Raw genomic sequence first — 26160 nt, forward strand, 5'->3', positions numbered from 1 at the left:
GGACTGGAATGTGCATGCATGCACAATGACAACTTCACTGTACTAGTCAGTGAGGGCAGTAGACACTGCTGAGTGAGCACGTGTACTGTGTAGCCACCACATTCAAAATGACTGAGCAAGTAGAGCAACGAATCTACATCGAATTTTGCATTAAGCTTGAACATTCCTCCTCAGAAAGTATTCTGATGATTCAAAAGGCTGCAGCCGGGGGCAGCTGGTGATTGGCAGCTGCATCAGGACGATGTGCCCACTCACGCATCACATTTCTTGCAGAGTTTTTGGCCAAACATCAAATCATCCTGGTGACTTGGATTTGGTAACCTGCAACTTCTGGCTTTTCCCAAAATTAAAATCACCTTTGAAAGGAAAGCGATTTCAGACCGTGGATTAGATTCATTAAAATATGACGGGGCAGCTGATGGTGACTGGGCGAACTGTGTGAGGTCCCAACGTGTCTACTTTAAAGGGGACTGAGGTGTTATTATCCTATGTACAATCTTTCTCATATCCTGTATCTTCTTCAATAAATGTCTCTATTTTTCCTATTACATGGCTGGATATCTTCTGGACAGGCCTCGTACATAAATACACAAGGATGTAACTGCATCAAACTCCACAATAGCAAAGGGACTGGAGCGCTGACAACAGGGTTAAGATGGTGGGCTCTCCGCAGTGGGGTCTCGGGCAGCTGCTGCAGTAACAGGAGTAGATGTCATCCCAGTTCACATCACATCACATGGACAAGTCCCTAGAATAATACCACTTAGCAAAACTGACACACGAAGAAACAGAAAAGCTACATAGTGCTATAACTATCAAAGAAATTCGATTTTTAACTTAAATATTTCCCATAAAGAAGTCTCCAGGCACAAATAATTTAACAAAAAAAAAGTTGATAAAGAATGCATACATATAGTTCAATTCATGTAACTATATAGTTTCATCTATACAGTAGGACAATATGCATATGCATATGTAGTTATACATATTCATCTAGTTACTAGATCCACGTACGTATGCCAACGCATGAAGGATGCACATCAAACTGGTTATGGTGACTTCTGAGAAAGGGGGTCTGGGGCTGTTCCTTTACCTGTATTGCCTCTGCTTTTATGAAACCATATTTATGAGCACACAAAATTCCATCGAAGGCCAGATTCGTTGAAGTAAAAGAGCCAATGATAGGAAAACGATGTTGAGACCCACCCTGCTATCTGCCATCTGGTTCTGGACACGTTACATCCAAAGCCCTGGCTGGTGTGGCTCAGTGGATTGAGTGCAGGCTTGCAAACTGAGATCCTGGGTTCGATTCCTGGTCAGGGCACATGCCTGGGTTGCGGGCCAGGTCCCCAGTGCAGGCACGCAAGAGGCAAATAACTGATGTTTCTCTCCCTCTTTCTCCCTCCCTCCCCCCTATCTAAAAATAAATAAATAAAATCTTTAAGAAACAAAGCAAACAGTAATCACTCAGTAAATGTTAGCCCAGCCCTGGTTAGTGTGGCTCAGGGGATTAAGTGTCATCCTATGATCCAGAGGATCATGGGTTCAGTTCCCAGTCAGGGCACAACCCAGTCAGGGTTGCAGGCCAAGTCTCCAGTCGGGGGCACGTGAGAGGCAACCACCCATTGATGTTTCCCTCTCTTTCTCCCTCCCTTCCCCTCTCTAAAAATAAATAAATAAAATCTTAAAAAATAAATAAATGTTAGTTCAAAGAAAAAGCAGACATAGACCCACCGCATATGTAACATTGTGCATTTATTTACAAAGAGGTTAGAGAAACACACAGAATCCGGCCCCCCTGTGCACCGGGGAGTCACCATCGTCATAATAAATACAGTAATTTTTAAAAAGAAAAAAAATACTGGATTGGAATAGCTGAGGGTCATCCTGAGCTCCCCCCACTCCCTCTGGTGGGTGGGGGGACACCAGATAGAAGCCATCTTCCTTCCCCTCTTCTACTTCCCAGTCCTCCATAACTGTCCATGGATCGAGGTAAAAGAGTCATTCTTTCCAGGTGTTATCAACTCCTACTTGACCCTCGAAACCCCAGAATCAGAGCTCCTTCCCTTCCCAGGGCACTCTGCAGGCACCATCTGGGTCAGACACAGGGTCTCTAACCCGGTGCCAAGAGAATATCCTAGGGGGTCCAGAGACATGGGTGGGGGGCACTTTGTGTATGAGGGGGCCATGTCTGGGCATGGAGAGGAGGAATAAGAGGGCGCAGTGAAGGGAGTGAAGGACATCAAACAGGCTACGTGTCTAAACTAAAATGGGGCAATTCAAACCGAATTACCCCCTTCAGCATACCATAGTACACCCATAGTACAGATAAGGAAAGTGAGGTCCAGAGAGAGGGAACTTTCTTGCCCGCGGGCTGCAGAGCCAGCAGCTGAACTGGGTCAAACAGGGCTCCTCCCCCATTCCTCCCTACGTTGGAGGGGGAGCCTTTTCAACCAAGCCTGCCGTGGATGGGGGCAGTCGGGGAGGGTCTTTGGAAACCGAGAAAATGGTGGTCTTTGGAAGGGAGGTGTGGAAGGGTCAGTGATTGGGAGTGTGGTGGAACTGAGGCTATGAAGGGGGAGCCCAAGCAAACCCCCAAACTCACACTGTAGTCATGACCTTAAGAGAACCCGAACGGAAACGCAGTATCTTCTTTTTGAGCGCGTGGGAAGCCTTGATCTTCACAAAGACTTTGGCGGGGCCGGCAGGCGCCCCACCACCAGCACCACCTCCCGGCCCGGAAGCCGCGGTGGCTGCCACCAGCTGCTGCGGCCACACGAGGCCACCGCTGCCGTCTGAGTCGCTAGATGCGGAGCTGAAGGCAGGCGACTCCCCCTCGCTGGCGCTCGATTCACTCTCCCCGTAGCCGCCGCCCGCAGGGCCCCGGCGTCCCAGGGGCCCCAGGCGCCCCGTCGAGCACTCGGAGTCGCTGCCCGCACAGCCATAGAGCAACCGGCGCTGAGGAGCAGACGGGGATGGGCCGGGACCTGGGCCACGGGCGGCGGGGGCGCGGGGACGGCCGCGGCGCCCATCGGCTGCGTCGATCTCGGCCGTGGAGCGCCAGCGGCGGCAGGACCCTGCAGCCTGCGCGGCCAGCGTGGGTGCTGGGCCGCGGCGGGGCCGCGGAGGCCGAGGCTCTTCCCGTTCCGCTGTGGGGTACTTGGGAGGCCCCGGAGGAACCGCAGCGGCGCGGCCCAGCAGGCTGGTCTCGGACTGGGAGCGCGCGGCCTTCCGAGCCCGGGGCGAGCCTCGGCGGCCCGAAGCCTCTGTTATGCGTCCGCGGCGGCCCGCGGCCCTGGGACGCTCCCGGGGCGGGGACTGCTCCACGCTGCGGCCCCGGGTCAGTGGTGGCGCTTTGCGGCGAGCCGCGCGGCCCGGGAGGCCACGGGTGGCCGCCTGTGCGCCTGGGATGTACTGCGCCTTCACCAGGCGGCCCTCGGCCGGGCTGTCCGGGGGCGAGGGGACAGCGGGCGACGCGGCAGGCTCGGGCGCCACCTCAGACTCCCACGGTGAGGCCCAGGCCCGGCCCAAGGCTGCCGGGCTAGAGGGACGGCCCCCCGCGCGCTCCACTGGGGGCTCAGGCGCGGGCCGCGCGCCTCCGGGGGGCGGGGACGCGTCCGGCGGCCGCTGGCGCACGCTGTTCTGGCGCCGCGGGCCCCCGTCCGCGCCCCCGGGACTGGTCCGGGGCTGGCCCGCCCCCCGGCGGCGGCGCCTGCGCAGGAGCGCCGAGATGTAGCCGTCCAGGGGCCGCCCTGCGCCCGGTACCTCGGGCGAGTCTGCGGGAGGACGACATGGCCGCGGGCTGCGCAGCGCCACGGCGTGCAGAGGGCTGGGCGTCAAGAAGGGCCCAGCGCGGGCGCGCCGCTCCGCTGAGGAGCAGGCCTCCGGGCCCGCAGACCCGGCGGCCGTCGGGTAGGGGGCGGAGAAGGACCGCGGCACTGGTGCCCGAGCTCCCACGGCCTCGGGAGCGCTGGGACTGGCGTCTCCTACGGGAGGGAAGCAAAATGTAAAAAGGAAGAGTGGGAGAGGCTCTCAAAGCCCTTTCCCATAGAGCCTAAAAGGGGCATTTCCCCCCTGTTGTCCCACTCCCATTAAAAAACAACATCAAACCCTGCGCTCACCCCTTCCCTCCCATGAGATTTACAACAAACTCTTCCCAGCAGCCTGCCAGACCCTGAATGGTCTGTCCTGCCTCTGCCTCTCGGACCTCCATTTCTAACCCCTCTGCTCTGTATTTATAGATCTGTATGTACCGGGCCAGTGACCACTTGGATGCGCAGGCCAGTCCAGCTCCGGCCTCAGGGCCTTTACACTTGCTATTCCCGGTTCCTGCAATGCTCTTCTCTCAGGACATCTGATCGGTCCGTTTACTTCAGGGTGCCGTGCCACTCAGCTGGCAGAGTCTCCGTGATGCCCTCTCTGACCACATTTTGTGAAATTGCAACTCCTCCCCCAATCAAAGGGATATGCTGTAGTCCCCTTCCCTAATTTTCTTCTCATTGTTCAAGTCAACACCTAATATCCTGTATATTTTACTTACTTATCTTGTGTGTTAACCTGTTTCACCCACCAGAACGTCAGTTTTGTGAGGAGAGGGACTTTTTTCACTGCTGTGTCCCTCACCCTAGGATAGTGCTAGGATAGCACGTCGCAGGGGCTCAGAAACGCACTTGAATAAACGAATAACAGCAGTTCCTGATTACTGAGAGGCTCCCATGTGCCAAGTCCAATGCCTTACGGCAGAGGCTCACTGAATACTCAAAACTTCCCTACGAGGTAGGTGCTGTTATTAACCCCATTCTCACAGACGGAGAAACAGGCCCAGAAAGAAACAAATGCTCAAAATCCCATGAAAGGGAATGTCACAGCCAGAATTAGAATTCAGGTTGGTCTGGCTCGGAAGTGGGTACTCAAAACCATTTTTCTCGCAGTCAGTTCCCTGGCTCTTGAGGGCCCCAACCCCACCCACCTTACCTAAGGACTTGGGCCTCTCGCTGGCATAGATGCCCCGGGGTTCAGAGGGACCCAGGCGTCCATAGGAGCCAGATCCAGAGAAGCCACTGTCGCCACAGAAGGTCGAAGGTGGTGAGTCGGGACCTCCTGTGGAGCTGGGGTCTTCATAGAAGCCTGGATTGGGGAGAAGGGCAGAGACACTCAGGGAGGTCTGACTGGGGAGAAAAGAGGAGACCAAGCGACAGAGATGGGGGTCTGAGGGATGGGGGACAGTGGAAAACACTGGGGTGTCCCAGGCCGACCCTGCTCCCTTCACCCACGCTCACCCGAGCTGCGCCCGCTCTCCTGTTCCAGGCCCCCAGATTCCAGGCTCAGGTCTCCCAGCTGCTGGCCCAGGTCCCAGATGAGCCCGGGCAAGGCCTCCTGAGGGCACGGGAGAGCAGGACGGTCAGAACCCACCCCAGCCCCAGTCCTCTGCAGACCGGTCCCCTATCCCAGGAGCTCATGGGCCGAGTTTCACTTGGACGATGAGGCTCTGTCTTCAGAAGGGTAAAAGCAAGACCTGAGTCTCAGGATTCCACCCCCCACCCTGTCCCCCAAGATCTCTGCACCTTCATCTCATGAAAAAGTCCTGGCTAACTCCAGCCCTTCCAGCTGCAGCCGCATCGTTTCCTATAAGGTGTGATGAGGCCTCAGTAGGTCCTACCCCTGCCCCCTCCCCTTCTTCCATCTGTGCTCATGGCCCCTTGACCCCTATTAAAATGTCCCTCATTGAGGCTCACTTCACTTCCTGCTACTTCACTGCACTGCCAAAAGTTGGTGGCCAGGACCTGGCGGGTCCCTTAGGCATCGTTCTGCCTTCTCCCAGCCCTGGACCCTTCCGCCTCAGATGCTCCCATCTTCCCCCACTGCCCGTTAGTCACCAGTAGAAAGTTCTTTTGCAAGTCTTCCTGCGTGCTCCTGGTGCAGACTGACCCTTCCCCTCACTTGGATGAAATAGGCTAGGACTCCTATGTCTTTGCTCCTCTCTTCAGAAAGAACCCACATGCCTACTGGAAAGTCCTTCTGTGAGTCTAGCTAGCCTCAGTGGTACTGCACCACTGAGCCCTGGCAGGTACCTTTGCCCCTGGGACCACAGCTGCCTCCTGCTCTAGCTTCAATCTCACCCAGAGGCCCCCAGGGTCCACCCGCTGCTCCCCATCCTCATAAGAAATTTCTGTTGTGTCTACCTTGGCTCCTTCTTGATCTGGAGCTGGGGGTGGTGGGGGAGACCATTTCTTATCAGTTGTGACTAAATGAAGGTGCAAACGCTTTGAGGGGAGTGTAGCAGTGGCTGTGGCTGGGGAATAGGGACTGAAACAAAACAAATGTGGCCGAAGAGACTAGAACTTAACCCCATTTGGGGAAATGGGGCCAGAGCCAGGAAGAGCCTCACAGGGGTCCGGGTGAGGCCAGGGGTGGCGGCAGGCTGAGCTGACGGTTGCCCCTCAGACAAAAGCGGCTTGTCTGGCCGGCGGGAGGGAGGGGAGGAGGGAAGGAGGAGGGGCTGGGAGGGCAGGCGCCCGGCCCTGCCTATTTAAGGCAGAAAGACAGGCCAGCTCCCTCTCAGACCCCGCCCCCCGCCCCCCAGCTTCCTAGACTTGTGTCTGCTCTCCTGAGCCCCATCCTCCCCCTCCCCCCAGAACAGTAGCCCCCGTCTGGGCTTGTTTATACGGCAGTAAGTCAACAAGAGAGTCCACTCAGGACTCCTGCTCTGGGTATGCAGAGGTGCTCAGGATGGTGTCATCTTTGAGCAAAACCCGGGAAAGCAGCCGACCTGTGCAGCATCCGGGGTGGCTAAAAGAAAAAATCAGAATCGCCCAGATAACCGATATCACGTGCCCCGCTAATCGCCCGCTTGCTCACGGCGCGCTGGCCACCTTGGCCTCTTCGCTGCTCCCGGAACACGCCAGGCATGTTCCAATCTCAGCAGCATTTGTCCCCCGCATCTCCTCCTGGCTCACTCCCTTGCTTCATTCAGAAACTTCACTTACCCAATCCCTTCTCCCACCCTCTTTTCAAAATAGCTCCCCTGTCACTCTGCACCCCTGGTGCTCTGCCTTTTCCCCTCCGTAGCAGCACTGCCCTCCTGGCTTAAAGTTACTTATCAGGTTGTTATTTGCTTATTGTCTCTCTCACTGGGATGTTGGCCAGCCCCCGGAAGGTGGAGATTCGTGTCTGTTCCGTTCACGGCCGCATCCTCCACCTCCAGTGCTTAGAACGGTGCCTGGCACAAAGTAAGTGAAATGTTCGATGAAGGAATGAATGAGTGTGTGCAGCGGAATACTATGCCACTGGTAAAATGGAAGGAGGCAATCTCTGTAGAGAGGCATCCCCACGAGAGAGCACTGAGTAGAGAAAGGCAAGTGAAGAATGAATAGTATGAGAGTGGGTTAGAATTGGCCGGAGGGCATATTAAAAGCTGAATCACTGCCCCCAGAGCTCCTGATTCCGGTCTGGAGCCCCCCCAAACTGCATTTCTAACAGGTGTCCATGTGATTCTGGGCCACATTTCGAGAACCCCTGGCGTGGTCTTTGGAACCTCACCCAAGAGACTGGAATTTGTAAAGCGCAAAGCAAAACTCTGTTTTTGGTATGTAAACTGTTTCTCTCGGCAGCTGCACTGCGAGAAGTCTGGAGGGACTCCCGAGGTGACACAGAGGTGACTTCAGAGAGGATGCATTTAGGAAGCCAAGTGAGGGATAAGGGGGCGGGTTTGTATGATGAAGTGGTCAAGGAGGCATAGCTTGGAGCCTAATTGCCAGGGTTCCGATTCAGCTCTGGCCTTTCCCAGCTGTGTGGCCTTGCAGGCTGCTTCGCCTCTCTGGGCCTCGGTGTCCTCACTGTAACAGGGCACTCTGTGACTCCCTCCCTCATGCGGTTGCTGAGGGCCCCGTGAGTTCAAACAACAGTTCCTTTTAAGCACTTCGAAAATGCCAGCTTTTATTACTGCATGAAAACTCTGAATTTTCTATCAAGGAAAATATTAAATCATGTTTTACTGGTATAATTCAGATGCAATGTTCAGTTTTTCAGGTCGAATTTCAATTCTCCCCCACTGCAGGGAAGAGAGGAGTGAGGGGAACAGAAAGGAGAGGCCTCCTCCGCCTTTGTGCCTGGACCCCCAACGCTCCTTCCCCCGGTCTATTCGAAGTCTGACCTCCTTCTTTCCAGCTGCAAAAGGATGAATCTTTAAAAGACCAGAAGGTCTTTGGTCTGAATCTGGCTCCCTGTTTATCTGCCCACAATGCCCAGTGCGTTTGAGGGCATCAGGCTAAAGTGGGTTTAGCATGAGTATGGTTAGAGCTCCCATCCCATGCCCCTAGTCTGTGTCCAACTCCCTTTGTTTCTGTGAGGAAGTCCTTCTGCAAGTCTAGCTTAAGTCCTTGCTGGAAGAGGAAATTTTTCCTTGGTGGGAGTTGGACCACCCCACCTCCTTGGTGGGAGTTGGACTCCCCCACCCCCTTCCAGAATTCCTGCCTGTTTTCTCTGTGATACTCTGTTCCTTCATCCCCATCATTCTTATTAGAAACTAATGAAGCCTGGCTCAGTGCTCTTGCTTCGAAGGGAGTATATTCCTGGGCAGGGGTGGGTGGGAAGGTAAGCATGGTAAGACAGAGGCTCAGGAATGAGTAGAGGCCTCCGCCCCTCTTCAGAAGGACCAAGGAACCCCCAACACCAGAGGGGTTTATATTTAGCGCTTCTCAGCTCCTCGCTCAGTGCTGCTGTCTCCTCCCGCTGCCTGCCACCGCCTCCTCCCTGACGCTGGGACGAAGCTTTGCCTGGAGACTGTAGGGGAAAGAGGCCTCTCTACTACCACCTCGTGGGTGGGGGGGAGCTGAGGGGCAGAGGTGGGGAAGCTGAAGGGGGAAGGGAGAGGAGACTGAGGCAGAGACAGGGAGAGACTGAGGGACAGGGAGGAAGGACACGGCTTGCCCATCCCCATGCCTTCTCCCTCTCCTACTAGAGGTGAGAGGTGCCTCCCCAAGCCCAGCCTGCTGTGTGTGAGGTGGGGGGAGCTGGTGAAGGCCCCCACAATGCGTCTCTAACTTTGGGAGGGGGTGGGGCCTCCCACAGCTGTTTCTGTTTCCAGAGAAGAATGTGCAGGGTCCCACTCCCGGGGTGGGGGGGAGGGGCTGGGCGTGCAGCCTAGGAGTCTGGCTTCAGTCCCCTCCCCAGTCCCCAACTGAGGTAGGGGCAGTCGAGGTCAGCCGCAGGGAGAGCCCCCTCCCCCGTCACCTCGGCTCAGGTTTCCCCAAACGGGAAGCTCTGACCACCCACAGGCTTGGGGATGGGATCTGCAAGGGGAGCTGGGGTCTGGGGCCTGGTGGGCTGGGGGGAGGGGAAGGGAGAGATAGGGACTAGGACACAAGGCGGTAAGAGCGAGATGCAAATGTGCAAGAAGGGAAGAGCAGGGAGACAGAACCAGAGAAGCAGAGAGACACTTTTTCAGAGAGACAGAGACACACACAGCAAGTCACAGAGATGCGGGAGGAAGAGTGTGAGGATCCCAGCAAGAGGTCGGGACAATCAGGAAATGACGAGAGGGAGAGTGAAGAATGACAAAAGTCATTCTGGAGACTTCTGCCTCATTTTCCCCCATTAGCACACCCAGAGAGTCCAGAAGTCAGACCCCCATGCTGCCTCTACCAGCCTCCTCTTGAGTTAACCAGGGTTGGGACCAGGTAGGAAAGGAGGCAAAGTGTCACGGGAGGATCAAGATCACCATGGGGTCCTCAGAAACTGTGAGCTTCCTCTCAACAATCATCCCCCCCTCCATTTGGCCCCCTCTGGAGATCACCAAGCTCACCAGGACTTAAGGAGATGGAGCCCTGGTAGCCAGGGCTCAGAGTGGGGCATGTTTGGATCCCAGCTGTGTGACCTTGGGTGAGTCGTTTGCCCTCCCTGAGCCTCAGTTTCTTTCTCTGTAAAATGGGGACTACCGCCCAAACTACAGGAAGACAACGCATGCAGAACACTGGTCCCCGGGCTTGACACATACTTGGCGCCCAGAAGGATTTTCTTTAGGGAAGGGGAGGAGGGGACGGGGCCTTGTGCATCTCCAAAGGCTCCAGCAGAGGCGATGCAGTCCCCCCTTTCCCAGTCTGGGGGGTGGGGAGGCCACATCCCTCCCGCCACCCAGACTCCAAGGTCCGCAGCCCCACCCCCTGCCCTTCGCCCCTCCCTTCCCCCCACCGGGACCGGTGTATGAACGTCTAACCCAGACAGACGGACAGACCGACACAGATGGGTGCGGAGGGACGGATGGACAGGCGGCCCCTCACCAGCTGCTCTTCCAGGGCCGCTGCGGCCCGGCGCGCTGCCGCTGCATCTTCATCCTCGTCGGCGTCCTCCTCGTCCTCGGCCTCGGCGCCCCCCATTCCGGGCTGGGCCAGCCGCAGCGCCTGCTGCACGCGGTACTCCTGCCTCTCCCGTAACCAGTGCAACTCGCAGAGCCCGGCCAGGCTGCCCTCCAGCCAGCCCCGCAGCCGGCCCCGCTCGGGGCTCACCGGGAACGAGAAGGCCCGGATCATGGCTGCGGCCCCCCGCCCCAGCCCAACCGGGCCCCGCGGCCACCCCTCTCCGGGTCCCACCTCCCCGCCCCAACAGCCCGCCTGCCCGCCCGCCCGCTGGCCCGGCTGTCACCGTCTCATCTGCATAGGCGCCCGCCCATTGGGCCGCCCACCCGCGCCTTATCTTCATGGCCACGCCCCCGGCCACACAGCAACGGTCGCCTATTGCTCGGCCTTGCACCCGCCCCTCCAACACGACGCATGCTCGCAGCTGCATACTCGCTGTGCTCTCAGGCGGCCTTGACACGCCCCCCGCTAGCCAGCCACAGGTCCATGGCCACGCCCCCCAAGCGTCACAATGAAACAAGCTGGGTCTGGCCCCTTTGTCATTGGTCCGTGCTTCCCCAGTCCCGCAGCTGGTTCCGCCCCCTTGTGGGCGAGCTCCGGCTACCATTGGACTGTCTAGCAAGAGGGGAGGAGGCGTTCTATAAATAGAGAACGGGTCCAAGAGACAGTTTGGCAGAAGCCCCTCTCTCTTCAGCCCCTCGAACCCGTGAACAGAGAGAGGAAAAGGTTAGAGGGTCGAACCCTGATTTTGCCTCCTCCTCCATGAAGACTTCCAAGACATTCAGCTGTAAAACTAGAGGGCCAGTCTAGCTAAGATCAACAATCTCCCATAAAATTATACTTGTAAGCAGGGCTGGCTTCAACCGGGTGCGACCAGCTTGGTTTTAATGATCTGCTGTTTTCGTCTTGACATTCTTAATTTTTGAACTAGGGCCCCGCGTTTTCAATTTCATGTTAGGCCTCGCAAATTATGTAGTCAGTCTTGCTCCTCAAGGTCTAAGATCAGTTATATCCCAAGTCCTGGACTTGTGAGACACTGGGTAGAAGGTTCTATGATTCGACCATAACAGAATCTAAGCGTCTTTTGTCTGCCTGCTGTGAGTCTCTGCGCTGGCCATTCTACCATTCCAGGGGTCTTTGTTCTACGTTCTAAGAGGCTTTGTTCTCAGCCTTCTACTATGCAGTGTTCTCAACATTCCATGGTCCTAAGAGTTTGAGCCTGACATTTGTTTCTAAGGTTCCCTCCTCCCTATCGGGGCTCCGCAAGTGGGGCTGGCGCCCCCTCAGGCGGCCAGCCTGTGTCACTACATGGAGTGTGCGTTCCTACAACCTTTAAGGAGATCTAGCTCCAATATTGATCACCATTTCTCAGACAATCCTTGACCCCTTCAAAACCAGAGCTCAGAAGATCATGTGAGAACCTCCCTTTTTAATGAGTGACCTTCTAATAGCTGGAGAGGCAATAGTAGAGAATGAGAGCAAAGACCATCACGAGTGAGCCCCAACTCTGCCACTTTCCAGCTGTGTGACCTTAAGACACTTGCTTAACCGCTCTTGTGCCTCAATTTCTTCATCTGTATAATGGGGGTCAGAATATTGCCTTACCTCACAGAGCTGTTATGGGGATTAAGTGAGATATTGGTCGAGTGCTTGGAGTGGTGCCTTCCATGAATTAAGAATCAAGCAAGGATGTGATAAATAAATAGATAGATATATAGATAGATGGATAGATAAATAAATAAGTAAATAAATATCTAGAGTCCAAAGGAGAAAAACAAGCCTGGACTTCAATAGAGACAAACTTTATTCAGTCCCCCTCTTGTTTAAGACAGACCTAGACTGTCCTTAATGACCTTGATTTTCCAACATGAGGAGATGATTGGGATTGAAGGAAAGGAGTTCTGGGGAGCTTGCTCTCACACAAGATTGTCTCAGGAGTCAGGGGCAATGTCAGGATTAGTTTTTCATCCCTGCTGTTTGCACAAGAGAGTCGAACCACTTGCCGTGTAAAATATTGGATCGCAAGCTGAGTTAGGAGGCTGGTCAGCAGGCATTGGAAGTTGAGTATTTCTGGAAGAAAAATCAAAATGGCTTGAATAAAGAAATAAAACCAGGATCTGAGGCCAGAGGGCCGCCAGTTGACAGGGTTCCGAGAAGGAGGTGAGGAGAGATCCTTGGTTGGTGAAGCCAGAACAGCAATTCTGCGGATTTCTTTGTTGGCCTCTCAGTGTCCTTATCAATAACAACAATGCCTGCAGAGTTTCTGGAAAGGACTGTGCAACATCGCTTCCAACCGCAGCCTACAAGTCCCTCCCCCGGCAACCCCTAACCTGTGGCCCACATGTGGTTGGAGGCCATATTGAATCCTCGGACTTCACTCTGGTTTCTTGTTCCAAGGCTTCATTGGATCCCAATGAATAAGGACATCACAGTCGTCCTGGGCCTCGTGTCTGCGTGGTGGTTTTTAGCCTCCACAGGATTCAACAGATCTCTTATGTTGGTGAGAAGTTGGAGGTTTGAAAGGAGAAAGAGTGAAATGTGGGTATTGGTAGAATTAGGGGGGATTGAAACTCTGATAAAGGCTCACAGGATTGGCAAGAGCGCAGCAGCCAGTCCCGCTGGTAGGTAGATACCAGTCAGTGAAATCCACACACGGAAAGTATGTGTCATTGTGGGCGATCCAGGTTTCATGGAGAAAATTTTGATTTTTAAAATTTTTTTAAGGTTTTATTTATTTTTAGAGAGAGGGGAAGGGAGGGAGAAAGAGAGGGAAGGAAACATCAATGTGTGGTTGCCTCTCACGTGGCCCCCCACTGGGGACCTGGCCCCTGCAACCCAGGTATGTGCCCTGACTGGGAATCGAACTGGCGACCCTTTGGTTTGAAGCCTGTGCTCAATTCACTGAGCTACACTAGCCAGGGCTTTTGCTTATTTGAGTGGTCAGAAAGCAAATGTTGATTAAAGATGGAAAATCAAGGAGAAGATGTGGGGACAAGACTGGGACCTTGAGATCAGTCAAAAAAAGAGCAAGCAATGCCACTGCACCAAGAGAAATGGTTGGCAGCATTGGTTGACTTGGGATGGGTAATATTTTGATATCTGGAAAACCTGGGTGTGAGTTCAGTGAGGAGGTGGTTCTTGCCATTCAGGTTGGTACAGTGTCATTTACTACATAAAAGATTCAGTGATGCCTGGCTGGTGTAGCTCAGTAGATTGAGCGCAGGCCTGTGAAGCAAAGGGTTGCCAGTTCTATTCCTGGTGAGGGCACATGCTTAGGTTGTAGGTTTAGTCCCCCATTGAGGCACATGTTGGCTAATTATATAAGGGTCTGTCTGGGTAAGAAGTGGTGAGGAAGAGCTAAAGATAGCAATAACAGAAGATACTCTGAGTTGCAGCATTTCAATGAAAAAACAAACAGCAGTTTACAAAGGTATCTACTCTGCACTCTCATTTGTTGTTTTTTTTTAAGATTTTTTAAAAATATTTTATTTATTTATTTTTAGAGAGGGAAGGGAGGGCGATAGAGAGAGGGAGAGAGAGAAACATCAATGTGCGGTTGCTGGGGTTTATGGCCTGCAACCCAGGAATGTACCCTGGCTGGGAATCGAACCTGGGACACTTTGGTTCCCAGCCCGCGCTCAATCCACTGAGCTACGCCAGCCAGGGCTATTTTTAAGATTTTTTTGAGAAAGAAACGCAACTTCAGTGAAATTTATTATATGGTATCATACAGTAGCATATGAGAATAAAGACACTGCAAAGAGTAGAAAGCAGCCCTGGTTGATGTGGCTCAGTGGATTGGGCACAGGCTGCAAACCAAAGGGTCGCAGGTTCGATTCCCAGTCAGGGCACATGCCTGGGTTGCAGGGTCCAGGTCCCCAGTAGGGGGCATGCGAGAAGCAACCACACATTGATATTTCTCTCCCTCTCTTTCTCCCTCCCTTCCCCTCTCTAAAAATAAATAAATAAAATCTTTTTAAAAAAATAGCTGACATTTTTAATATTTTGCCTTTAAAATGGCATTTTATTTTCTTGTGGACAAAACCAACATGAGATTACCCTTCTTTTTTGTAAAAATCCTCACCGAGGCTATGCTCATTGATTTTATTTTTTTAATCTTATTTTATTAATTTCAGAGAGGGCATAAGAGGGAGGAAGAGAGGGACAGAAACATTGATGTGAGAGAGAAACATCAATCAGTTGCCTCCCATATGCACCCCAGTTGATATTTTCTCTCCCTCCCTTCCCCTCTCTCTAAAAATAAAAATAAAAGAAAGCAAGGAAGATGTTAACCCAGGAAAGTGGGTGGTATCAGAAGATACAGAGAGGCTTAGATTTGACCATTTTATTTATGGCCGAGAGGTCTTGGACTAACCGTATCCCAACCAATAGCAACATCGGGGGCCTTGAAGGAGAAGGTGGGAGTGTTACAGGGGCCAGAGGCCATGTTAGAAGGCCCTGCGTGATGGGCTGGAGGCCCTAGATGGTAGGTGTCAGAGCGTGTTAAAGCAGTTTGGGGGGCGCACAAAAGGATCTATGGCCACTGTAAGAGGCTCATCCTCCAAGATGCATCCTAGGTCTGTTGCATTGGAGGTGCAAAAAGAATCAGGAATGTGGGTTAGCACAGCTTGACTTTGTGGGCCAGAGGGAGAGATCTATGTGTTACTTTGGGGCTGGGGTAGGAGTGGAGGAAGGGTAGTAGCCCAAGATGAACAGGAGCAGTCAGGGACTGTGAGGAATAAACTCATAAACATGCGAGGTTAACCTTCCAGATTGATAGGACATCCACTCTGAAAAGATTTACTGAAGTAGTCTGAGTAAGAAACTGCTGGCCAGTAAGGGACCTAATGAGACAGAGTGGCTTAGACAAGGGTAAACCGAGTGGCAAATTGTGGCATCTCATCATGCTATCTCTGTGTGCTGGAGGCAGGACTGCAAGATACCACTGGGGGTGGGGTGGCCCCAGAATCTACTAAAACGGTGGCAGCAAGCCCATTCATTAATGGGGATGGTCACTTCCCTTTGAGGGTTGGGTGGTATTTTCGGGCAAGAGGACAAAGTCTGCTGGAAGGGAGGTGTCGGGGAGACAATCTTAGGCTCAAATTCCTTTTTTATTTTAAAACTGGGCAGTCTCAAGTCCAGTGTCCTTTTATGCTATCTACATGTGTCTCTATCAAGGTTAGGTTTTGTGGTATCCCATGGCCCTGCAAAAGTGGACATTTTGGGGGGGCTTCAGTTTTAAGTTGTAGGACCTTAAATGGTGTTGTGTGGATTTGATTTTGTCTGCCGTGGTGATGTTGGGCTAGTTCCCGGAATTCTGTAATTGGGGCTTTTTTTTTTTTCCAGATCATGTCTCTAATTTCTGATCTCAGGATATTAAATCTAGTGGCCAGGACAACAGTCAAGAATCAGGCCTGAGTAGTCTTTCCGCACATTTCCTAGCCTGGCCTGGCTTTGGAGTTGGATTTGTCTCTCTGTTGTGTGGATCTTAGATCAGTTCTAGAGGGAGAGAAATTCAGGATGGGACAATCCCCACTTAGCGTTAGCTTGGATTCTGCCTCGGGGGTGTTCTGGTTCATTCCGAGATCCTTCTTTCACTGAGGCTCATTCAGCTTTTTCAAATCAGCTGCAGTTCCAGAACCTACCAGCAGGTGGACTCATCGATACAAACTGGAAGGACGCGAAGAGCAAGCTCCAGGGACTAACTAGCCTAAATTGGCTGCTAAACACGGACGATTTTTACCGGGCTCGAGGAAAAGTCTTTAACTAAGACGTGAGAGTCTGAGTGCGACCCAGGTGTAAAGAGAACGTACGCTGGTGCACGCTTCCACATCATTCGCCCTCAGCTGTGGGACCAAGAGTCTGGCTGACGCTGGGGAACAGGAGGGCAGGGGTTAGATGTGGAGAGGTGTTCCCTGTGCCTAAAACCTCAGGGATTAGAAGTCAGCCAGCTCAGAAGACTAGTTCCCCCTGGCCCTCATGCTCGCTGTGGGCTGCCCTACTCTGCTGGGCTCCCCACCCCAGCCCTGCCCCACTGGGTAATCACTGTTCAGGCAGGGACAAGTCCGTCTCCCCACTGAATGGTGAGCCAGCTGAGGGCAGGGTCTGGGGTGTCTTGGTCACCAATGTCCCCAGCATCATCCAGCACAGTGTGACAAATGGATGAACCAGTGTGTGAGCACATTTAATATGTGGAAGTCACCACTTCAAGATAAAACAGCAAATATCGTGTTGGCTTGATACTATAGACCAGACCTCAGCTGCTTGCATGGTTGTGATTAGTAATAACAGCACCAAATACAAAATGCATCAAACAAGCCATGAGATTACTTGCTTTTCTCTAAATTCTCCATCCCTGCATCTGTCCCCACCTCCCTGTCCAATCATATTCCCTCCATCTCTCCTCCACGTCTAGCTTTCCATCTGTTACTCTTCCCTCTCCCCCCTATACAACTCCACACTGTCCCCACTTCTACTCTCCCTTCCCGACAATCCTCTGTATTATCCACCGTTAGTCCTCTTTCCAAAACTCCTCCCCCTCTCTGCTCTTCTCCACCTCTCCAGTCTCCCCTCCACCCGGTCTGCTTTTTAGGCAGCCCTCTCTCCAGTTGCACAACAAACTGACGACACAAGAGGTGTGGCCAGAGACCGTGGCCAAGGGGACAGAGATGAGTCCGTTTTAATTGTTGGAGAATTAATTTTGGAAATAACTCCCAGCACCTCCCCCATGCTCCTCCCCCGGGGTGTGTGCCATCCAGTTCGGGCAGCAAGTCGCTTTCTCTAGAGCAGTTGATCGCTGGGACGGTGTAGAGGGCCGCTCCCCGAGGAGGGAGGACAGCATCATGGGGCAGCCAGGGTGAGGGCACGGAGGCTCAGAGGACGCTGATACGCTGAGCCAGCCCCTGCATCTCGTGGTCCTGTGGTGGGAGGGCCCCCCCGAGCTCCCTGTCCGCGATCAGCCCTGGCCCAGGCAGGGGGTGGTCCGCCACGAACTGCTCCCATCGCGCATCGTCACTCTCGTGGGTGATATACCGCTCGCCCATCTTCCCCTCCAGCTCTCGGAGGTCCAGCCACGTCTGGTACTCCTAAGCGCGGGAAAACAGGAGTTAGCTCGAGGGCTGCACCGAGGGCAGGCCTTTGCAGCTCAGCGCTAGGTACCAATGAAGATGAAGCCTTCACAACCTGCCCAGCCAATCAATGGAGATGCAGCTCCACCCCCTTCCACAGCCCAGCCAATGGGAGGCTCAGTCACATTCCCCAACCACCTAAACGTACCACACCCATCTCGTCCCAGCCCCGCCCCCTGCATCACCTGTAACCACGGGTGGCTGAGAGACTTGTCCACGCTGTAGCGCTTGCGCATCTTCACCTGCAGCAGGTTGTTGATGAGGTCTATGGCTGCGTGGGGAGAGAGACAGTTCAAGCCCTGCGGGGTGAGAGCTAACAGGCCACCCCCACGTGCTTGCTGCCCATCCAGGCCTTCCTTCTGCACTGGCCCAAGTGGCTCGGAAGCCTCACCTGCGTCAATCACTCACGCACCCGTTTCCTCACTAAATCACAAGTTTGTTTCCCTCCCACACACGTGGCAAACATACTAACTCCTACCTCTGTTCATTACGGCGCCTTCGTAAGTTTGTCATACACGGGTATATACAGGTACACCTACGATTTTTCACTTAACATTTCTCTTTAAGCCAACTCATTTGTCCAAGATGTAATGTGACGTGGACAAAGCAAGTTGAAAAACATCATGTATGGTATGCTACCATCTGTGTAAAAAGGGGAAATAAGAGAACATATGCCCACATATTTGCTTGCCTACATACAGAGTAGGGCAAAAGTAGGTTGACAGTGGTTCATATGGAAAATAATTCAATAATTAATCAAATAATACAAGAATAAATTCTGTTTTGCATACTCAGAACTTTAAACCTACTTTTGCCCACCCCTGTCTAAAAGAGACTTGTAATAGCCACTTGCCTTTGGGAAGAATGGCAAACAGGAGTGAGAATTTTCACTGCAGACCCTTTTGTATATAGTTACAGATTTGAACCATGTGAGTATTTAACCTAAGTAAAAATCAACACAACTAGCCCTAGCTGGTGTGGCTCTGTGGCTCAGTGGCTCGAGCGCTGGGCTGCGAACCAAAGGGACTCCAGTTCGATCCCTGATGATCGTAGACCAAGCCCCCACTAGGGGGTGTGGGAGGGGTAGCCACAAGCTGATGTTTCCCTTTCTTTCTCCCTTCCCCTTTAAGAAATAAATAAAATACTTTAAAAAACCAATACAATGTTGTGAATCACTTCACTTTTTAAGGTGAAAATGAATTTATATAAAATGAAAACTTTACATCACCCTGATAGATGGAAATCCAAAGACCACCTGCCACGCCCACAACGAGAAGACGAAAATAAACATGACTGGATGGTAATTAGTCACTGGCTTCCTGCAGAGCGCCCAGAGACCCAGGTCCGTTCTTTATGAAAGGGAGGATTAGCGAGCATCAGGCCTTCAAAACAAGCCAGCATTTGTCCGGGGCTCTCTCCTCGGTCAGAGGCCTCGAAGTACAAAGGCCTCACTGTGCGAGCCCCTCCGAGCGCAGGCCCTGTCTGCATGGGCACTCTGTTCTGGTCAGCACCACGGGCTCCCTCACGCACATCCATGCACACTCAGCTTCACTCACGCACACTTGACAGTCTTACTGAGTGACTTCTGAGCAGGTCTGGAAGCCAACCTGAGGACCTGCAGTATTACCCGGGACCCAAGTCAATCCACACTCTTTTTGCTTAGTGCTTACCTCTCTTAGGTCCGCCACCCTAGAGGGTTCCTGCACCAGGCAACCCTCATGTCAGCCCCACCCCCACCAGTTCCATGAGGCCACACCCCTCTAGGGCCTCACCCCTCCCACTGTCCACAGACCACTGGACTGGACAACCTTCTTTTCACATGATCCCTTCTCTTCAACTTATCTCAGTATTCCCAGAATCTAGTGAGGTCCAAACCAAGCACAGAGTAGGAGCTCAGCATGTCCTTGTTGAATAAATCCTGATACTTCCTATTTTCCTGAGTTCCAGGCTGCAGGACCTGTCCCTTGTTCTAACTTCTTTAGGGCTTCTTATCTTAGCCCTGCCCTTGGCCCACACCCAGACCTGGCTCCGCTCCCTAATTTGTGGGCACCAGGACTTGACTTTCCCAGGCAAGTGCCCAAGGCAGGGGCCCAAGTCACAAGGCCCAGTGCCACTACCTGGCTACAACAGCAAAGCCCCTATCTGCAGACATCCTAAAGTCTGCCTTGGCCCTGACTCCCCTCTCCTTGGAGCCCATGCTTCTCCGCACCCCAGGTGTCAGGTTTGACTTTGGTCTGCGGGCTTGTTGTAGTGCTTTTCCTAGACAGCTTCAGAAACCCTCCACGGCCCTGCCTCCCTCTAGCCACACCCCTAAACCAGCCTCCTCTGTCACTGAACCTGCCCCCAGGCCCCAGGCCCTAGTCTACACTTGCACCCAGTAAATTAGTCAAGCCCTTTCGGGGTCATGACCCCAAAGACTACAGATCCTGGCTAACATCTTGGGAGGATCTGTCCCTCCTCCTGGCACCCCAGCCATTTGGCTTTCTCAGGTCCAGTCTCCCTTTGGGTCTGGTCCTAGACAGGCCACTCCCAGTTCAGCCCCCAAGACGCCAACAGGGAGTCTGTCCTAGCACTTCTGGGCACTCCGTTTCCAACCCACATAATGTGGCCTAGGCCTGGGTCCGGGACCTGGTTCCTTCCATACACGCCCCTGAGTCCCTGCCGAAAAGTTCCAGGGCCACAGTGCCTCACGGTTTAAAGGGTTTACCTTTCCCGCAGCCCCGCCCCATGTTTAGGCTCCACCCAGGCAGTTTCAGGGCCCACCCCTCTTGTGGCCCGCCCACTTCTCCATCCCGACCCAGTCCCAGATCTCTGCACACCTCCCGCAGAGATGCAGCTCCAGGGACAAGCCGGGTACATGAAAGCGGCGTTCTGAATCTGGTCGTTGATGTCCTCATCCTCATTGAAGGGGAAAGTCCCACTGAGGCTGACATACATGATCACGCCCACTGACCACATGTCCAGCGAGCGGTTGTAGCCCTGGTTGAGCAGCACCTCGGGCGCCAGGTAGGCCGGTGTGCCCACCACGGAGCGCCGGAATGACTTCTCACCAATGATGCGTGCGAAGCCGAAGTCACAGAGCTTCACCTGCCAAAGTGAAGGGCACGGGGTCTGAAAAGGTGTTGAGGAAGCTTACTCTACCCAGTCTCACATCCCCATCACAGTTCTCTAGGGCAGGGGTGTCAAATTCATTGTCAGCAGGAGCCACATCAGCCTCGTGGGTGCCTTCAAAAGGCCGAATGTAACTTTAGGACTGTGTAACTGTAACTACTGCTTAACTAGGGGTAAGGAGCTCGGCGCTGCCACGGGGTAGAAACAAGGTGCCAGGCTGGATAAAACAAGGTGGAAGGCCTTCGGCTCTCGGGCCTTGTGTTAGCCGCCTGTGCTCTAGAGAACATCAAATATTGGTTCGAATCCAAGCTCCTCCACTCACTAACCAAGGGACCCCGGGGGAAGTGACTTCCACTCTCTGTGCCTCAGTTTCCTCATCTGTGTGAGGAGGAGGAGCATACCAGCGCCTGACTCAATGGCTGTCATAGGGGTTCCATGAGTTAATCCATCTAAAGCTCACAGGACAGCCCTGGCTGGTGTGGCTTAGTGGCTTGAACATCAGCTTGTGGACCAAAGGGTTGCTGGTTCGATTCCTGGTCAGGGCACATGCCTGGGTTGCCGGTCAGGCCAGATCTCCCGTGGGTGGTGTGTGGGAGGCAACCACACATTGATGTTTCTCTCCTTCTCCCTCCCTTCCCTTCTCTCTAAAAATAAATACATAAAATCATAAAAAATAAAAAAAATAAAGGTCATAGGACAATAAGAGCCCAGCATGCTCCCTGCCACATATGTGTCATGTGGAACAGGTCTTACTTAACCTCCATGTGGCTGTTTTCTCTTTCATACAATGGAGATGCTTAGAGCCCCTACCTGAAAGGGTGGCTGTAAGGGTTGGAAGAGTAAACCCACATCAAGGGTTAGGTGCAGTGTGTGGCAGAGAGAACCTCTCAGGAGAGGGACCTAACTTCTCACCGCCTGTTCTGTCGTCTGTATTGGGCATGTTAATAGCAGCTGCCTCTCCAGCTTCCCCGGGGATTAAAGAGGACTGGGCAGGTAAACTGCTGATGGGGTATCAAACAGCAACAGATGTGCGCCCAGCTTTCCCTGGTTGGTGGAGGCAGTCTAGGGTCATGCACAGGCTTTGGAGCCAGCAAGACCCGGGTTCAAGGTCACACCCTGCTGCCTACCTCTTTTTACTTTTTCTGTTTATTTTTTTAAATGTGGCTACTAGAAAATGTAAAGTGATAACTACGGTTCACATTAGATTCCTGGTGGACACTATTACTCAGAAGCAGGGGTTCTCAAGCTCGGCAGCCTTGCCATTCAGGGCACAACAGCCCTTTGCTGCCAGGCTGTACTCTGCCCAATGTTTAGCAGCATTTCTAGCCGCCAGTAGCAGCCCTCCCCGCAATAGCTGGGCCACCAAAAATGTCTCCAAGATTGTCACGTGTCCCCTGGGGGGATGCGCAAAATCGCCCCCAGACGTAAACCACTGCTAGAGATGAACGTTTTGGGGGTGCGGGGATGGGGATCTCTCGGTTTACCACAGACCCTACCGCTCCAGCATGAGGAACCTGGCATGCAGCAGGCACACGGTGAGCTTTATTGGACTAAGGCGAACCTCTGGCTTTTGAAATGCAATGAACTACGTGACTGTGAACTGCGGATAAGAAATCAACTCCATAGGGGTGTGGAAGGGCTAAATGAGAAACTGTAACTAAAGGCCCTTCAGCACAGTAGGTGCTCGGTACACAGCAGCGGTTACAACTGTCGCCCCTGGCTCTGCCCCTAAGTGGGGTCTCATCACCTAGTCAGGAGGCTGTCAGGCTGTTTTCTTTCTCTTTTTTATCATTATTATTTTAAAGATTTTGTTTATTTATTTTTTAGAGAGGGGGGAAGGGAAGGAGAAAGAGAGGGAAAGAAACATCAATGTGTGGTTGCTTCTCACGCACCCCCTCCTGGGGACCTGGCCCGCAACCCTGGCATGTGCCCTGACTGGGAATCGAACTGGCGACCCTTTGGTTCGAAGACTGGAGCTCAATCCACTGAGCCACACCGGCCAGGGCTACCCTGTTTCTTTCTTCCTTCCCCTGCTGTTTTCTGTCTTCTTTTTACATGGCGGGCAGCCAGCATGAACTGTGAAGACCAGGCAACACCACAGAGAGGCCAGAACAAGACAGCAGAAGCCACCATCCCTAACACCATGTGACTTACCTTTTTGGCCCCAGAATGCTTATGCCGGACTGTGCATGAGTGGTAAACAAGTCTCTATTTTAGCCGTCGTTATCGTGATTAATACCACCCACCCCCCACCTGCCACCAGTGTTGGCTGGACTTCCCAGATTCAGGAGTGGACGTGACTGACCTGGGGAAATGGGTCGGCTGAGGCCAGCAACACATTTTCTGGTTTCAGGTCACAGTGGACGATGTTCTTGAAGTGCAGGTGTCTCAAAGCCACCAGGATCTGAGGAGAGGACATGGAGCCAGTCAGAAAGGTGTAAAGGGGTCTGCTCCAGGTTCTGCCTTCAGCAGCCAGCCCTCCAAACCCCGCCCATGCCCTCCTCTGTACCCTAAAGACGCCCTCGGGGCCAACGGAGGCATTGGAGCACCACAGAAAAATCTCAGAACCCCAGTTCTATGACTGGGATAGGAGTCGAACACATAATTCTGGAAAGGCTGAATTGGAGCGGTGGGTTTGGGAAGACCTGGAGAACCTGTGGCATGCGGTAAGCTCTTGCTAAAAAAAGAGCTATGAAGCCCTAGACACGTGGCTCCATTGGTTGGAGCACCGTTTTGTAGATGAAAAGGTTGAGGGTGCGATCCCTTGTCCAGATGCATATGAGAGGCAATCAATCAATATTTCTCACATTGATGCCTCTCTCTCCCTCTCTTAATCCCCCTTCTCTCTCTAAAAAAAAAATCAATAAACATATCCTCAGGTGAGGATTAAAAAAAAAAACTATTAGCCCTGGTTGGTGTGGCTCAGTGGATTGAGCACTGGCCTTCGAAACAAAGGGTTGCCGGTATGATTCCTAGTCGGGGCACATGCCTGGGCTGCAGGCCAGGTCCCCAGCAGGGGGTACGTATGAGGCAACCACACATCGATGTTTCTCTCCCTCTCTTTCCCCCTCCCTTCCCCTCTAAAAATAAATAAATAAATTTTAAAAATTAAAAAAAAAACTATTAATATAGCAGTTGCTTTTTTTTAAAGATTTTATTTATTTATTTTTAGAGAGGGAAGGGAGGGAGATAGAGAGAGAGAAACATCAATGTGCGGTTGCTGGGGGTCATGACCTGCAACCCAGGCATGTACCCTGACTGGGAATCAAACCTGCGACACTTTGGTTCGCAGCCCGCACTCAATCCACTGAGCTACGCCAGCCAGGGCTAGCAGTTGCTTTTAAGGAGGCACCATTGTGTGACAATTTCTAAAAAGATTTTATTTATTTATTTTTAGAGAGAGGGAAAGGGAGGGAGAAAGAGAGGGAGAGAAACATCCACATGTGAGAGAAACATGGATCAGCTGCCTCTCCTATGCGCCACCCCCAAATGGGGACAGTGCCCGTAACCCAGGCATGTGTCCTGACCAGGAACTGAACAGGTGACCTTTTGCTTTGCAGTAGGATGTCCAACCAACTGAGCCACACTGGCTGTGACTCAATTATTTTTAAAGACTTTATTTATTTATTTTTAGAGAGAGGGAAGGGAGGGAGAAAGAGAGAGAGAGAAACATCAATGTGTGGTTGCCTCTCACATGACCCCCACTGGGGACCTGGCCCAAAACCCAGGGATGTGCCCTGACTGGCTGTGACTTAATGTTTTAAAAAATATTTTCTACACATTAAAAAGTTAATACAAAACAATACAAACAATACCGATACGACGTGTCACTTATCAGTGTAATACTCTTCAGAGTCATGGGGTATTCTAGAGCCAGTCTACCCTAAAGGAAAACCTGGTTCTACACCTACTAGTCTGTGGCCTTGAGCAAGTCACTTTACCTCTCTGGGTCTCAGTTTTCCCATCTGTGAAATGGGGTTGATGAGAGTAGCCATCCTCATTGGTTGCTGTGAGGCTTAAACAAGTAGATGTATATAAAGTGCTTAGGACAGCATCTGGCGCAGAGCAAGCACTGTATGTTAGCTATTATTATTGTTGTTATTGTTTACCATTTTTGTGATGGCCTGTTGGTGAGCATATTTCTCTGTGTTTCAAATAAAGCCTCTCCTGCTGTTATTTGTTAATTCAATAGTATTCTATGACAGCAAAGTGAGCTGATATATTAAAAAAAATACACACACAAGCCCTGGTTGGCATAGCTCAGTGGATTGAGTGCGGGCTGCGAACCAAAGTGTCACAGGTTCGATTCCCAGCCAGGGTACATGCCTGGGTTGCAGGCCATAACCCCCAGCAACTGCACATTGATGTTTCTCTCTCTTTCTCTCTCTCCCCCTCCCTTCCCTCTCTAAAAAAAAAACAAAAAACAAAAAACAAAAAACACACACACACACACACACACAAAAACCTGATACTGCCCTGGCTGGTGTGGCTCAGTGGACTGAGCGTGGGCTATGAACCAGAGGGTCGCTGGTTCAATTCCCAGTTGTGGCACATGCCTGGGTTGCAGGCTGGGTCCCCGGTGGGGACCACATGAGAGGCAATCACACACTGATGTTTCTCTCCCTCTCTTTCTCCCTCCCTTCTCTTCTCTCTAAAAATAAATAAATAAAATCTTTTAAAAAAAACTGATACCATCTGTAAGCATTTATCTGTAGGACCCACAATTTTCCCTGATTCTGCGAAACTCAAACAAAATACCAAATACACTGGAAGTAGAGACATGTACGAATGAAGTTGCAATTTCTACTTTAGAATGTAAATGTTTGTCCTGGATGACAATTGAGGACAAAAAAGCTATTTGAAAGCCACTGTGGAGGTCCAACATCCTCATTCTGCAGACAGGAAGACTGAGATCCCAGGATGCATTTAGACATCTGTTTGCTGACTCCCCGCTCCTAGTCAATGTGGCGAGTAAGGAGGGCGTGTTGGAAGCTGGAGAGATCCAGGTTCAAATCTCACCGGACCATCGCCTCTGTGACCTTGGGTGAGACCCAGGAACCTCCCCCCACCTTAGTTTCCTCACCTGTAAGATGGGGATTATAGTAATACCTACCTCGAAAGGAGGGTGTGAGGTCTAAACAAGTGAAGGGCTGAGCCTAGGACTTGGGGTGGGGCAGGCAAGAGGCAGAAAGCAGAAATCTGCAGAGAGAGAGAAAGAGAGAAAGAGAGCGGAGGGCAGGCGAGGAGAGAGGAGGAGACAGAGGACCAGAAAGAAAGAGAAACCGCCTCAGTTGCTGAAGGCAGGCAGTTCCCCCTCCTGGCCTGAAGTCTGGATGAGCCTGCCTCAGTGGGCTTCTGTCCCCACCTACAAGCCAGCCTGACACAGCCCTGCAGCCTCAGGCAGTGAGGGTGCTGGGCCCGGATAAAGAAGCACACAGCACAGGGGACTTCGCCACCAACGGAGGACATGTCCCAGGCTCAGGGGAGCGGCCAGCCCGATGGGAAGGCCTTTCTGGGAAGGCTGTGAAATGCAGAAGCCATGAAAGGCAACATGTAATATTGTAAAAGTT

At 52.5% G+C, this 26160-nt stretch overlaps 2 protein-coding genes across 3 annotated transcripts in view; both read right to left on the reverse strand.

The window, feature by feature from the left end:
• Nucleotides 1-1747: 1747 nt before the first annotated feature.
• On the reverse strand, nt 1748-10560 carry DACT3 (dishevelled binding antagonist of beta catenin 3). The gene is made up of 4 exons (XM_045845288.1): nt 10278-10560; nt 5280-5376; nt 4975-5127; nt 1748-3986 (listed from the first exon to the last, which is right to left on the reverse strand). The coding sequence occupies exons 1-4, from the start codon at nt 10524-10526 to the stop codon at nt 2602-2604; spliced, it is 1884 nt and encodes a 627-aa protein (XP_045701244.1). The 5' UTR covers nt 10527-10560; the 3' UTR covers nt 1748-2601.
• Nucleotides 10561-16988: 6428 nt separating this feature from the next.
• The window catches only part of PRKD2 (protein kinase D2), a 30678-nt gene continuing 21506 nt past the window's right edge, over nt 16989-26160 (reverse strand). For both annotated transcript variants that reach the window (XM_045845351.1, XM_045845352.1), the window contains exons 16-19: nt 22896-22994; nt 20299-20566; nt 17665-17750; nt 16989-17437 (exon numbers count right to left, since the gene is read on the reverse strand). In XM_045845351.1, the coding sequence (XP_045701307.1) occupies nt 17225-17437; nt 17665-17750; nt 20299-20566; nt 22896-22994 (666 nt within the window). In that variant the 3' untranslated portion in view covers nt 16989-17224. The remainder of the gene's footprint in view (nt 17438-17664; nt 17751-20298; nt 20567-22895; nt 22995-26160) is intronic.

This window comes from Phyllostomus hastatus, unplaced genomic scaffold (assembly GCF_019186645.2).
Source record: "Phyllostomus hastatus isolate PE091 unplaced genomic scaffold, TTU_PhHast_1.1 phas_contig_468, whole genome shotgun sequence".
Lineage (NCBI taxonomy): Eukaryota > Metazoa > Chordata > Mammalia > Chiroptera > Phyllostomidae > Phyllostomus > Phyllostomus hastatus.